At 32.8% G+C, this 15,045-nt stretch overlaps 1 protein-coding gene across 36 annotated transcripts in view; it reads left to right on the top strand.

The window, feature by feature from the left end:
* The window catches only part of ZMYND11 (zinc finger MYND-type containing 11), a 109,235-nt gene that overhangs the window by 48,687 nt on the left and 45,503 nt on the right, over window positions 1–15,045 (top strand). For 33 of the 36 annotated variants that reach the window (XM_036408802.2, XM_036408771.2, XM_036408765.2 and 30 more), the window contains one exon: window positions 8,818–8,977. In XM_036408802.2, the coding sequence (XP_036264695.1) occupies window positions 8,818–8,977 (160 nt within the window). Of the gene's footprint in view, window positions 1–8,817; window positions 8,978–10,768; window positions 10,866–15,045 lie in introns of those variants that run through there. The other 3 variants (XM_045588927.1, XM_045588934.1, XM_045588940.1) reach the window with 3 other exon arrangements.

Genomic DNA, 15,045 nt, shown 5'->3' with positions numbered 1-15,045 from the left:
AGGGACATTTGGAATGTTTCCACTTGGGACTGTTAAGGATAAAAGCTACACTGTGTTTTCATGTACACATGTAGGTGATGTATATTCAGATAAATATACAATATAAGAATACCTGTAACTGGGATAAGAGTGAAGGGGCACTACCAATAATTATACTGGTACAACATGTAGAACAGACAGTTCAGGAAAGGTGAAAGGTGGACGGGATTTAATTGTTTATATGTATGGTACATTGTATTCATATATGTTTATCAAATAGACACAGTATATTTTATTAGACCTTCATTTGTTCCAAAAATATTTTAAGGACAATTAGAAAAAAATGTAAGTAAGTAGAGTAAGGTAATATATCTTAGAAGGGGATGAGAAGTAGGGGAAAAGAGAAAAGAAAGTATAGGACATAAAATCGAGTCAGGAATAAAGTTCTTAGCAGCATTCTTGCTAAGGATGCTACAAATCTGGCTTTCCGTTTTCTAGTAGGTAATAACAAAGGGAAGCCTCACTTGCATAATAATGTACAAAGGAATTAATTGCTGAGTTAAAATATAGCTATTTGTAATAGTTCTAAAACCAGAAAGAAATTTATTCCTAGGATTTTAATAAAGTTAACCACTTGATATTTGTTTCAAGCTCATGTTAGATGGCAGTGTCTGTCTACTTCTGTGTCTGAGTAGTTAGGCTGAGGTTTCAGGCAGTTTTAGTGAGAACATTACAGTTACATAAGAAAAGTATGCCAAAATGCTACTCTGCCATTGTTTGTCTGCCCCCCCCCCCCCCCACCGCCCCAAATCATAAAGGAAATTGAAACATGAAACTTGAAGTATACTCTGAAATTATGGGGCAGTACTAACCTTATCCAAATCATTCAAAACACACTTAAGTTTGTTGTATTTCCATCACAATGAATGCCTCTGGACTTCATGATAGTGTGAAGCTACTTGTATTGACAAGAGGACAGTACAGTGTCCGTATGTTTTCTAGTTAGTAGAAAACATCAGTACATTTTGTGTTGGTTTCTTCTCCCCTAGGACATGCTCATACTTAACAGTGTCTCGTTGATTTGCTCACCTCCCAGAATGTTCTTCAAACAATGGTAATAAATAATTCTGAGAATGAATCATTATTATAAGGGTTAATGGTAGATAATTACTTTTAGGAAATTATGGCTCATGAGATTTCTTACTTTTGTAAAAATGTTAAATCTGTAATGGTTGTCACTATTAGCTCTATATTTTTGGTCTTGGAACATGCTCAGTTATCTCAGGAGAGATTAAACAAATTAGGATTTTGCAGTCTGTTGCTTGGATACACTTCAGTGCTCAGCAGCAGTTGGGAAGTGGTGTCCTGGGGGAAATGTGGGGAAGAGAATTACAGAAAAGGAAATGGATGGAATGAGAGAAAATTAAATGTTACTGAAAAAGTTCAGAGACATTCAGTGTAACATTTCAGTATTAGACATTTGCATACTATTCATCATTTATGCTAAGTGAAATTAAAATAGATTAGATGGTCACTGTAAATGCATCTCAAATACGAATTGCTATTTTTGCCTCTTTATTTGATGGATAAGCAGCCTGTTTAAAAAAAAAAAAAAAAAAGAAAAGAAAAAGAAGAGAGAGAGAGAGAGAGAATGAACGAACTATGGAGTGACAATAACCTGATTTATTAGCATAAAAGTATTTTCACTTGAAGTAAACATGCTGAGTACTTGATGATCTTAGAAGAGAAATAATGGATTGGCATCTTTCGCTATGTTCAAGGTTTATCACATAAATCACTTAGTTCTTTAGAATTTATTTGTGATCACTAAGACATATTTAGCCTGCAGTGCTCAGGAAGAGAACATTAATTACTCTTCATTAACATCTAGAGCACTCCAGCTCAGTTCTTCTTTTTTAAAAAAATAGGTGAAAATCAATATATTTTCCAAAAGAATAGAAGAGTAGGGGAAAAACAGGAATTCCTCAAATTTAGTCACTACTTGACACGATTGGTCATTTCTGTCACAATAAATATTAAACCAAACATCTTACATTGCTCATATAAGGTTTGAATTCATATCATAGATCATGCACATGAACCTCTGACAGATCAGCTGTGTTGATAGTATGTTTTTTATCTTTTGATATGTCTTTTTGCTAATTATTCCCTGTTTTATTTTATTTTATTTTTAATATATTTTATTGATTTTGTACAGAGAGGAAGGGAGAGAGAGAGTTAGAAACATCGATGAGAGAGTGTCATTAATCAGCTGCCTCTTGCACACCCCCTACTGGGGATATGCCCGCAACCAAGGTACATGCCCTTGACCAGAATCGAACCCGGGTCCCTTCAGTCCCCAAGCCGACACTCTATCCATTGAGCTAAACCGGTTTTGGCTAATTATTCCCTGTTTTAATTTTCTTATTCTTAGAATTTGTAATCTTAATTTTGTGTTTAAATCTGTCTTTTACTTGTTTCTTCCATTGTTATAATTTATAATTTTCCCCCCAAATAGCTAATAAATATTTTGTCCTAATTCTTTCTGTTACATTTAAATATTTAATCATTCAAAATTTAAGTGATGTAGATATGAATTATTTTTATCCAGATTGACATTTAATTATTCCACTATCACCTGCTAAATATTGTTACATTTTCCTTTTTTTAAGAAAATTTCTATATACATTTTTATTGTCTTTCCTGGCCTCCCCTTTTACTAAACTCTTCCAAACTTCAAATATCCCTGGCACTTGCGTAGCTCCCAGAACATGGTGTGAGGGCACTCAGAGGTCAGTCAGCCATGGCCCCCAAGCTTCCTGCCATATACCATGTTGCTGCCTGCCCTGGAGCCACCTACATCTATATTTTCCCTTTTTTTTTTTTTTATAATGCTTACCTTTTGCATTTAGATCCTGGTATATTTAGACCTACTTCTAGATATTCTGATCTTTTGTATTAATCTATTCTCTTACCAACTTTGAAATATGCAATAGTGGATTATTAGCTGTAGTCACCATGCTGTACCTTACATCCCTATGAGTTACTTTATAGCCGGAAATTTGTATCTTTTGACACTCTTCAATTGTTTCACCACTTCTACCCTCCCTACCTCTGGCAACCACCAATCTTTTCTCTATGTCTTTGAGCTTCAGTTTTTTTCTTTTCTTCCTTTTCCACTCCCTTCCTCAAGATTCCACATATGTGTAAGTGAGAACGTAGTATTTATCTTTCTCTAACTTATTATAATTCCCTCTAGGTCATCCATGATGTTGCAAATGGCAAGATTTCCTTCATTTTTATGGATGAGTAATGTTCCATTATACAGACACTACATTTTCTTTATTCATTTATCAATCAGTGGACACTTCTGTTGTTTTCTTACGTTGGCTTTTGTAAGTAATGTCACAATGAACATGGGGTGCATGTCTCTTTTTAAATTAGTTTTCTCTCTCTCTCTCTCTCTCTCTCTCCTGGAAGTGGAATTGCTGCATCATATGGTAGTTCTATTTTTAATTTTTTGAGGATCCTTCATATTGTTTCCATAGTGGCTGTACCAGTTTGCATTCCCATATAACAGTGAAGAAGAGCTCCCTTTTCTGCACATTCTTTACAAGACTTAATGTCTTGTCTTTTTTATGATAGATGTTTGAATAGGTATGAGGTAATATTGTGGTTTTAATTTGCATTTTCCTGATTATTTGTGATGTTGAAAATTTTTTCATGTACTTATTAGCCATCTGTGTCATGTTTGGGAAAATAACTATTCTTCTGTCCTTTCTAAAATCAGATTATTGTTTTTCTATCAAGTTGTATGAATTCTCTTTATATATAATCTATAATAGTAAAAGTGTAATATGCTAATTAGACCGGACAGTTGAACAACCTTCTGGAAGTCATTCCAGACATCCTTCCAGATGAAGCCACTATGGCAGGGGCTGAGACAGAGGTGGTTAGGGGCAATCAGGCAGGCAGGCAAGCAGTTAGGGGTCATCAGGTAGGCAGGCAGAAGGGTTAGGGGCGATCAGGCAGGCAGGCAGGCAGGTGAGCCAGTGGTCCTGGATTGCAAGATGGATGATCCTGTGGGATTGGGCCTAAACCAACAGTCGGACATCTCCCAAAGGGTCCCTGATTACGAGAGGGTTCAGGCTGGGCTGAGGGACATACCCATCTCCCCCTGCCTGACCTCCCCGCCCCCCCTTCTACATGTATTTCAAGTACCAGACCTCTAGTTTTGAATATTAGCCCTAGTACCATGATTTTTTCACCATAATCTACCTTGGACTTTTGTCACTATAACATTGATAATACTGCTCCATTTCATGAATGATTATGTAATCCTTGGTATGGTTATATTATAAATTAGCCAGTCCCCTAAGATACATATTTAGATTGTTTCTAATCTTTTCTTGCTAGTAACGATGTTAAAATGAATTTCCTACTTTGTCTATTATTTCAGACATATCTAAGTATATCTATAGGATGAATATCTAGGAGAGGAATTGTGATACTACCACACTTGCCTCTCTAGGGGTACTACTAAATTCATCTCACCAGTGATGTAGTTCCAGTCAAGCCCAATCCTCCAGTAAATCTGACATTTATTTGTGGGTACAGACTAGGGTAGGATTCCATCTTTTTTTTTTTCAAGTTAGTGAGCTCGATGTCTCAATTCCCATGAGTTGATAAGTCTTTTCACCTATAATTTGAAATTCCACTTTTATTATAATAGAAATGTATAATTGGGTCTTCTCCTGAATTTTTTGTTTTGTTCCATTGGTCAGTTCTCCATGCACTAATTAATTCCACAATATTTTAATTACTTTGATACTATAATGTTTTTCAATATGATATTACTCATAAAGAATTGTCTTGGAAAGTTCTTGTTAAATCTCTATAGAACTTTAGAATCAACTTGCCTACTTTGTGGTGGTATTTATTTAATCTTACAGGCAATTGAATTTTGTCGTTTTTCATCTAAATACAGGCATGTCTTTCCATTTGTTTATCTTCTTTTGTGTCAAAATTTTAGATTTTTCTTCACACAAATTGTGTCATTTCTTCTATTTTTTACTGGGTATTTTATTTTTCTTACTACTTTTGTAAATGATTGGGTCTTATTTTAAACCTCCTAACTAGTTTTTTTATTTGTATAATGCATGTTGTTAATTTTTATTATGTTAACTTGTACCCAAACAAATAATTGACTAAATTATTTGATTATTTAAAATAGCACATCAGCTGATTTTCTTGATATGTGATCTGCAAAAATAATTTTAACTTCTAAACAAATTTTATGCCATATTTCTTTATTTTACCTATGTTGGTTACCTTTGGCAGAATGTTAAAAGATATCTTGGAATATTCTTGATTGGTTAAGTATTGTTTACTCATTCCTATTTATTAGAGGCTGGATGTTGAATTTTACTAAATACCTTCTCCACATGTATAGAAATCTTAATGAGATCATTAAGATTTCTATACATGTGGAGAAGGTATTTAGTAAAAACATGAGATGAATTATATTTCTAGGTTTTTTAAAATAAGTATTCCTAGAAACCCTGAAACTAAACATTCGGTTATAGTACATTCTTTTGATATTTGAATGTATTAACATTTATTAATTTATGTTAATACTTAACATTGTACTATAAATTTAAATTCTTCATTTGATATTTTTTATACCAGTATTCCTATGGGACACTAGTTTTCTTTTTCTGTGCCTTTTTGTGGGGTTTTCTTACCACTATCATGTTAGATTTCTTGCTTTCCTTCTTTACTATGTTTTGGAAGAGTTTAAATCACATTGGAGTTGTCTGGTCATTAAAAGTTTGATAGAATTACCTTGTGAATATGTTTCTACCTTGAGTTTTTCTGGCAAAGCTCTTAGTCAACATCCTCTGTTTCTTTGTAAATTGTCTTTTTTAAGTATTCCATTTTTTTTCTGTGGACAAGGTTTGGTCATTTATTTTTTACTAGAAATTCTATTTCTGCACAGAATTGAACATAGTAGTTGCTTATGACTAGTATTTTAATTTCCTTTTTACATATGGGTGTTAATACATTTCTTAGTTTGTATGTTTTTGTGCTTTGTTTCTTCATCGTTGATTAGATTAGCTAATGATAATCTCTAAATCTTTCCTAAGAAGAACCTCTTGGATTAATATTGTTCTATAATTTTTGCTCTTCAACTAGTACTGCTTTAGTTTTTTAATTATTGTTTTTGTAATTAAAATCTCTCTGATTCAATGGTTTATGTAAGTTTTCAATTTTTGCTATTAATACCTGGTTTTATTTCATAGTGACTAGCAAATGTCTATTTTGAAATCTATTAAGGTCATTTTGGGCTGATTTTATGCCCCGTTTTAATGACTGTTTCTTGGATTTATTGAAGATACTTTTGGGATTTTAGAATAAATTCAACTAGATCTGTTTTGTTAATTAATAAACTTAATTAAAGGTCTCCTATATCCATACTTAATTTTGTTCACTTAATGTTTTTATGAACAGAGAGAATGAATTAAACTATCATAATCCTTTATTCCTGTTAGCATTCTCTATTTATTACAGGTTTTGCTTTAAAACTGTCTGTGCCCTATGTGCCTTTTTTATATACAATTTTTGCCCAGTTACTGTGTTGATCCCTGATTTATTTGGGTTGTATTTTTTAAAATATATTTTTATTGATTTTGTACAGAGAGGAAGGGAGAGAGATACAGAGTTAGAAACATTCATGAGAGAGAGTCATTGATCAGCTGCCTCTTGCACACCCCCTACTGGGGATATGCCCGCAACCAAGGTACATGCCCTTGACCGGAATTGGACCCGGGACCTTTCAGTCCCCAAGCTGACGATGTTCTATCCATTGAGCCAAACCGGTTTCGGCTGGGTTGTATTTTTATGATATACCTTTGCCTATTCTTTTTAAATATTTCTGTCACTATAAGTGTGTCTCTTGTAGACAGTGAAATTTTTGTTTTGTGATTTAGTATGTTTTTAATTATTGAGTTTGGTTAATTTGTATTTATTAAAAGGACAAATTTACTTGGTTTTGGTCCTCTCCTATTTAATATGCTGCTTATTTTTATTGTTTCTTTTTTTGTTTTAATTTTACTGCATAATGTGTTTTTTTATGGGGTTCTTCAGATAATTTGGAAGTTTTGAATTTTCGTTCTAAAGGCTGTCTTTATAAGTTCGTATAGTATACTTAATTCCTATGATAATGTCTAATAGCTCCCTACAATGAACAGGGAGGACATTAGCACATTTTCATTTTGGCTTAATTTTTTTCTCATTTAAAACTACAGTTGATTATTTTTGTTAGTGTTGATGTTTATCAAAATATACATGTGATTTATCACCTTTGATTATTAGTCAGCAAAGGTGACAATCAGTATTTGTAGATTAACTTCACCATCATCTTGTGATCCCATTGGTTATTACTGCAAATCTGATTTGTCAGGGCCCCTGTAGGGTTCACCGCAATTTCGTGTCTCTTTCTTCTCAGCCCTCAGTTAACTGCATTTGTAGAGAAACCAGATACTTTGTTATCTATTTCATATAAAAGGCTAATATGCAAAGTGCCTCTTGGGAGTTTGACCAGGAGACCGGGAGTTTGATTGCTAACTGTGACATGCCCTGACCACCAGGGGTAGGCATGGAACAAAGGAAGGCCCCGGCTGGCAGTCCGAAGGCCCCGATCATCTCTGATGGCAGGCCAGGCCTAGAGACCCTACCCCATGCACAAATTTCATGCACTGGGCCTCTAGGCTTCTATAAACTGCAAACACAGAATGCTTAGCATTGATGGGGCTTACTGCTTTTTTGTTGTTGAAATTTGTCCTCTTATTGAGTTTATAGAGTTCTTCAGTGATGATTTGTTTGGAATGCTAATGTTTAAATGACAGATTAGTTGATACAAATCTTGTTTTACTTAATTTTCTTGAGATGTGTAGGCATTAGCCTTGGTTCTTCCAACTTAGAATGTTTCTCTGGCCTGATTTGTGTCATGGTGTTTTTGTTTTTGGATCCCCAACAGACTCTGATTCCAGTAGTTTACTGGTAAAGGGTTTGATTGCCGGGGAATGGAATATGGTACAAATTTCACCAGTATCTATAACATTTTATTTCCTTACAAAATACAAAAAAGGAAAGATATGAAGCAAATATGTCAAAATATTAACATGAGTTTGATATTATTGGTGAATACATGGGAATCTTTAGTATTATTCTCTATGGTCTGAAGTATATTTGAAATATTACATTTTTTTACATTTAAAAAAATGCCACATAACTTAAATCAGGGAGAGCTTGTATACTTTTGTGATCCAGTCCAGACTATAATTTATTGAAAATTAGTTTTTGCTTTATTAATCACAACATGCATTGTTGTTTTCTTTAGATGTTGAGAACCACTCATGTGATTTCTATGTTTTGTTTGGCATTTCCTAAGTTTTGTATAAAAGCATTTTATATTCTAAAGTTTTATGGCTGGAGATTATAAAATTCTAAATTTAGACTCTGTACAGTGGATGTTAGTGGTAATTGCTCCAGAGACTAAAAGTACATGGGATGTAAGACTAAAACCTGTTAAGTGATTTGTATTGATGGTTTGGTATTATTTTAAACAGATATTCCTCTAACTATACAAAAATAAGATTGAGGTTTAAAATAACCATGATAATTGAAAAAGTATTCAGGACTCCTGTCCTTTCAACAGGGCTCTGAGAAGTACAAGTAATAATGAAAGAGAAGTAAATTATCTCTATTTTCTTACTGCTATGCATTTTTATGTTTTATACTAAAAGATTTTTAAGTTTGTTTTTTCTCTGTGTTCAGGTACATGTCTCGAGTCCACGGTATGCATCCAAAAGAGACCACCCGTCAGCTGAGCTTGGCTGTGAAAGATGGTCTTATTGTTGAAACTCTCACTGTGGGCTGCAAAGGTTCAAAAGCTGGTATTGAACAAGAAGGATATTGGTTGCCAGGAGATGAAATTGTAAGTATGTTTTATTTGATAAATTTGGATAAGCTGACTTTTAACTTTTGAACAGTATTTAACTACAACCTTTAGAAACTCATTTTCAGCAGTTTAGTAATGTTTCTCTTTAACATTTTTTACTAACATTAAGGACCTACATTGGTAGGGTGGATATTTTCCTCTGTGTTTCTTTAGTAGGAGAAAACTCACTTTTATAAGGAGCCTGCCTTTTCTGTGTAGTTTACCTTGAATCTAAAACATTTAAACAAAACAAGCAAAACCCTTTTATTGTACACACAATTCACGGTACTTCTAAGTATTTTAATAAATATTAGTAAAAAATGTTTCAGTGGAGGATAATGTTGATGCCGTATTGACAGCTTGGAAGGAATAGTCTGGCTTTTCAGGGACATACCTTACTCAGGTTGGTTGATGGCAGAGCCCAGAGCCATGCTTCAGGAGGGTTTGCAGGTGACAAGGTTCCAAATGTTAGACGCCTCTGGCTAGTGTCTTTATTGATTTCTGTGACTTGAGTGTGTTTTGTGGCATTTGACAGAAATCATAGTAAAGATAGTTAATTTTTTAATATTTCTATTGTACTTAGTTATTAAGTTACACTTTAATATTTTTCTTTGTAATATATAATTTTATATTCAGGGTCATGTAAGAAGTACAATATTTTTCTTATGTAAAGACTGATTTGGTGTAAAATTTCCATCTTCCTACCTCATTTGTTTTTGATATTTCTAACACCTTGATTTTAAAGGTCTACTTTTTGCAACAATATCATTTAAGAAAATATGTTTCAAATTTAATAGGAGTGAGTTATTTTAATTTCTGAAAGGAATGGATTTCATAATTAAGTATTTTGAGAGTGTTTATATCATGAATTCTCTAAAATTTAATGTTATAAAAAATGACACAAGATCTTAAAATTGGTTCTTTGTGGAAACATTTCCCAAAACCTTTGAGTTGTATTTTCCTTTCTGGCTCTACATCAGGTGAGCCAGGAACACATTTCTCAGTAGTCAGCTCTGTGCGGTAGACTCATAGCACATCCCCTGTGGAGGGCTGGCCGCAGAGGCAGCTATGAGTTACAAACTTGTTCAGTTTTAACATTGTTTTTGTCATTTTAATTTATGCCTTCAAAGTTTCAGAAAATAAAATTCACATTTTCTACAAATAAAACTTAGAAGAAAAAAGTGTTTATTTTCTCTGGTATCATTTAATTTGCACACTAGAAGTGTTCTTATAAACTTAAGTAAAGAATGTTTATATCAGAATAATTTTTCTGTTGACTTCCATATAAAAAAGTACAGTTTTGTTTCCAGTAAAGAAACTCCAGATGCCAAGTCATAATAATATTTGTTTATATCCTGGGTTAACAGGAGGGCCATTGATAATTGATAGCTTATTATATACTCAGAATAACCCAGTTAATATAAAATTTCTAATCCCCAAATATTTGGAAATGTACATATTTAATATAGAATGCTATCCTGATAATTTCTGAGATTTATATAGTAATTAACCAGTAGTAAGTACACCTTAATCCACAGGATTTTGGTTTGTGGATCTTCCCCCCCCCATAAAAATGAAAAAGTGATTTTAGTTATTCTTACTTTTTAGATTTGTGCTTTTCCCACATGCATTCTTCCTCTTCAGTTTGAAGTTTCCATGTTCAATTTACTTAAATGAGCAGTTAATGAGTTATGCTTACCACTGCATTAGGTTATGTATTCTTTTTTTTAATTTTTACATGTACTTTACTGCATATATTTATAGCACCATCCTTTTCTTTTTTTCTAGATGAAATCTTATATGTAAATCAACCAACCAGTATACAGATTTTATTAATTCATGTTGGTTCTTATTCACATTTTTATACTGATTATGCATGTATGATGTAAGTATAAATGAGTATATAAAAGTTGTGCCTAGTTTATAAAAATATGCAAATATTAAAAATTCAGAGGTAGCAGAAAGAGGTAAGGTCTTATATGTACTAGTATAATAGACAGTCACTGGATCTGTATTTAAGGCTTAACTATAAAGTGATTAATTATATTTGTATCTCATAACTGTGGCTGGTATATCACCTGGCTACCCCAGGGGCTGTCATGTGCTGCAGTTGTCATGCCCTAGTATACTCTAGAAGGACACATTACTGTGTCACACTTGGCACAACACAGTCATCTCACACTTGCCAGCTCTTTGTTTATGGGCTGTGGGGCCCATGCGTCTGAGCTACTGTATGGGGCCAATTGCCAACTACACAACTTAGGAAGTCACACTCAGTTCTCAGACATCATATGCTTGTATGTTTATTCAGCAGTTTTCTAATTTATGGCAGGTAAGTGTCTCATTCTAGCAAAACCTGTCTTAGGGAAGGGTCACCTTTTCTGATTTGCACAAAGGAACTCTGGGCTAGTGATAGCCCTGTAGGCTGGCATTTGAGTCTAGGACCTTCCTTTATAGTTTCTCTACCTTATATATAATATGTGGCCTCTGAAAACTTGACTTTTTAATTTGAAAGGTTTATAGTATTATTCATCTTGTCAACTGACTCAATATCAAAAGAAAAAAGTCAAGTAGTACTTACATATATCTTTATATATCTGTATATATGTGAGAATGTTTTGGTTATTTTTAATTCAAAGTTGCAAATATTCTTCACCCAGGGAAATTCTGTTATTTGAAAAGTGGGTATAAAGCACTTCTTTTCCTTCTATAATAGCCTCTAAAAATAGTATCTCAGAGATGTGGAAAAGTTGATTTCTCTTGGTAAGTCCCATAAGTTACATCCTCAAGAGATACTTGTATTAGCAAAGAGGCTACATTCTCCTTGTCCTTTCTTTTCACCGTTATGGTAAGAAAGACTAGGTAGGCAAGAGTGCAGTTTCTTTATGTCACTCAACTATAGTTGAGCAAAGAGTTCATTGGTGTCACATTTTTATTTCACCTCTGCTACCTCCCCTGCCATAATGCTGATTTTTAAAACTTGGTTCAATTGAAAAAATATCTATGGCTTAATCAAAATTATTTTTATTAAATCCAGCAATGTTATAAGTTTAATTCTAATAATAGGTTATAATTATATATAATCTGTTCAAGAGGAAGACACCTGTATAAGTCAAGGATGGTGGCTTTAATTGTACTGAGATTCCTTTTAGACTGGAATGCTTTTTAGACAAGTTGAGTTGTTAGTCTCTACTACCATTTGTAGCCCTATTGAAGTGATAATTCTTTTGTAAAAACTGATAAAATTAGGCAAGAGATAAGCATCTTTATGGTGATATTTTGAATGTTTGTTGGAGATAGTATAATAAAAATGTAAATATTAAAAATGAAGGCACTCTCAATTTAAATAGTTTGCTTAAACATTAGTCAATAAACAAGGAAAAGTATACGTACCAACTAATTTTTAAAATTACAAACTTGCTGAACCTGGGGCCTCTTGTAAATTTTCTGTGGACTTCCAGATTTGTATTATTAATATTCATTAATCAGATCCAAATAATGATTTCAGAGATGGTTTTCATAATGTTTGAAATTATATTAGTAAAAGGCCAGTATACTAGGGCACAGAAGGAAACTTTCTGATATCTGACCATTTAATATTTTGTTATATCAAGTTTTTTTTTCTTTTGATTTTTAATAAAGAATTACAAGTTCTGATAGATTGGTTTACTATCTGCTTTCTCTAAAGAAATAAATATATATGAATGGCTATATTTAATCCACATTTGATCACAGTATTAAGTGTCCTTTAGTCTAACAACTTAAGAAATACATTTCTTGGGCAGAATTTTACCATTTACTTGGGCTAAATTAAGTTTGGCATTTAGTAATAAATTTAATTCTTATGAGTTAAGGGCTCACTAAAGGTAGAACGGTCTTTCAAAGGTATTTAATGTTATTTGTCAAATAATGTATTTTGAATTAGAGGAAGTTAATACTAATTCGATGATTTCCAAATGTATTCACGGTTCCTGGCACAAAGCTATGACTCTACCTTATTACTTGACAAATACTTTTGATCTGACATTAAACAATTTGATCATCAGAATAGAGGATTATTTAAAAGTCTAAAAAAATGATGTTTGCTATGAAACTACTTCTCCCTTTATTTAACCTGTCAAATTCCAACTCATGGCCTCATTTCTTTTCTCATACTTAATACTACTTCAAAAACAATGTGTCATTGTAGGAACCACAGCTTGCATTTTCAGTTAGAAGCCTTCTACCAGTTTCATTTTGCAAGATGCAAGAGCAGCTGTAAACATGAGCTCATAGTAGTCTTGACTATTATGCCCTGCTTCAGTTTGAGTACTTTTCATATAATCAAGCTTGTCCCACCAGTAAGCAGGACCTCAGACTACTTTTAAAGTAAGCCTAAAAGAAAAGGTAGATTTCAATCTATATTTTTGCTTTTTATATTAATTTAAGGTTTTGACACCGTTTAAGAAGCATAATTCATAAAAATACATATTTTATGGTTTCTTGAAGAGATTAACATCTTTATTGGGCATAAATGGATTTAGCTTAACTTACTCAGGGGCAAGATAGATACTTTTTTCCTCTGTTATCATCTGCTTATCTTAATTCAGAATCACCAATGTAAAAGAAGCTGTGGCTTGTGTACCTATTGAAACTTAGCTAAGCTCTCATCTTTTAGATAAGAGGTAGGATGGAGTTATGTCTTACTCTTCAAAAATCACACCATTAAACAGTCATGGCAGGGAGTAAGTGCCCCTTGCTTTGTTCTTGAAAAAATATTGTGAGCCTGCTGAATTCAAAACAGTTTGACTCAGTCCACTTCATAAATATAGTAAAGTAAGATTTTTTTAAAAAATTAGTTTTTTTCATTTTCCTTGTTATAAATTATAGTTGTCATAAATTAATCATGTTTTTTAATACCCTAAGTATAAAAAGCTGGATGCCCCTTGAGGTACCTTTGATTTTTTTTTTTTAAGTAAAATATGTTTTGTTATATTTAATGTTAATTATGTACAGAACTATACATTTCTTCCAAAGGTCCATTACCTATCTCAGACAAACATAAATTATTGTTTATTTACTAAGTAAAGTATTAAGTATTTGGTGATTTTTAATTAATGAAAAACCAGTTATGATGTGGTTCAATGTACAAACTTCAATGTACTTACATCTAGAAATTATTATTGTGCTGTGGTAAAGAATGTCTATTTTATTCAGTAGAATATTTTGGGTTATGCTGTTCTGTTTTATTCTTTTCAGCTTAGTGATTGTGTATGTGTGTGCGCGTGCGTGTGTGTGATTGAGAGAGAGCTTTTTTCCTCCTGTCTAAATTCTTTTTCTCTAGCAGTGTTGTAATATTTTTATTTAAAATTATTGCAAATACTTAATCATTACATTCTTACCTCTCAGTGATTAACTAAATTAACAGCATTAAACTAAACCTTGAATTGTAGAGAATAAATTTTATGTCATATTTATGTTAAAACACATCAAAGAAATATTTGATAATTTAAGAGTTATTTGCTCATTGCATATAAGTAGGGAATCACTTTAAAAATTAGAACCTCTAGAATATGATGAGCATGGATTATAGTTTAGGAGGCCCTTGTTACAGACAGTTCTCACAGGAACTCTCTTGCTTTAGTGTTTTCTCTAAACTGACTTAATATTTCTTGGTCCATCTAGCTTATAGAAGTATTGTGAGAGTCAGCTGTCATAATGGGCTTACGGTACTAAAGAAGTCACACATATATAATCAATTACACATCATTTATGACTTGTTGATTCGATTCCTTTTTTGTACACTATAGCAAGCAGATCATCTTAATAACTCACTGAGTATAGTAACTTAATTGATCCTTACAAAACATCTGTATACCAGGCACTATTATTTTGTTCATTTTACAGATAGAAAATAATATACAGAGAAGCTAAGTATTCTGCACTAGATGACACAACCTGTGAATGCTAGAGCCAGGATTTGAGCCAGTCTTTACTCCAGAGTAATAAAATGCTATAATTGGTGACAGATGTAGGGCAGCAGGCTGCTTCTAGCTGTTGGAATGTTTTCTAGTAGGTTCTGAAGA

The sequence above is a fragment of the Pipistrellus kuhlii genome, unplaced genomic scaffold, assembly GCF_014108245.1.
Source record: "Pipistrellus kuhlii isolate mPipKuh1 unplaced genomic scaffold, mPipKuh1.p scaffold_m20_p_1, whole genome shotgun sequence".
NCBI lineage: Eukaryota > Metazoa > Chordata > Mammalia > Chiroptera > Vespertilionidae > Pipistrellus > Pipistrellus kuhlii.
This window is presented reverse-complemented; position numbering and strand designations above follow the sequence as displayed.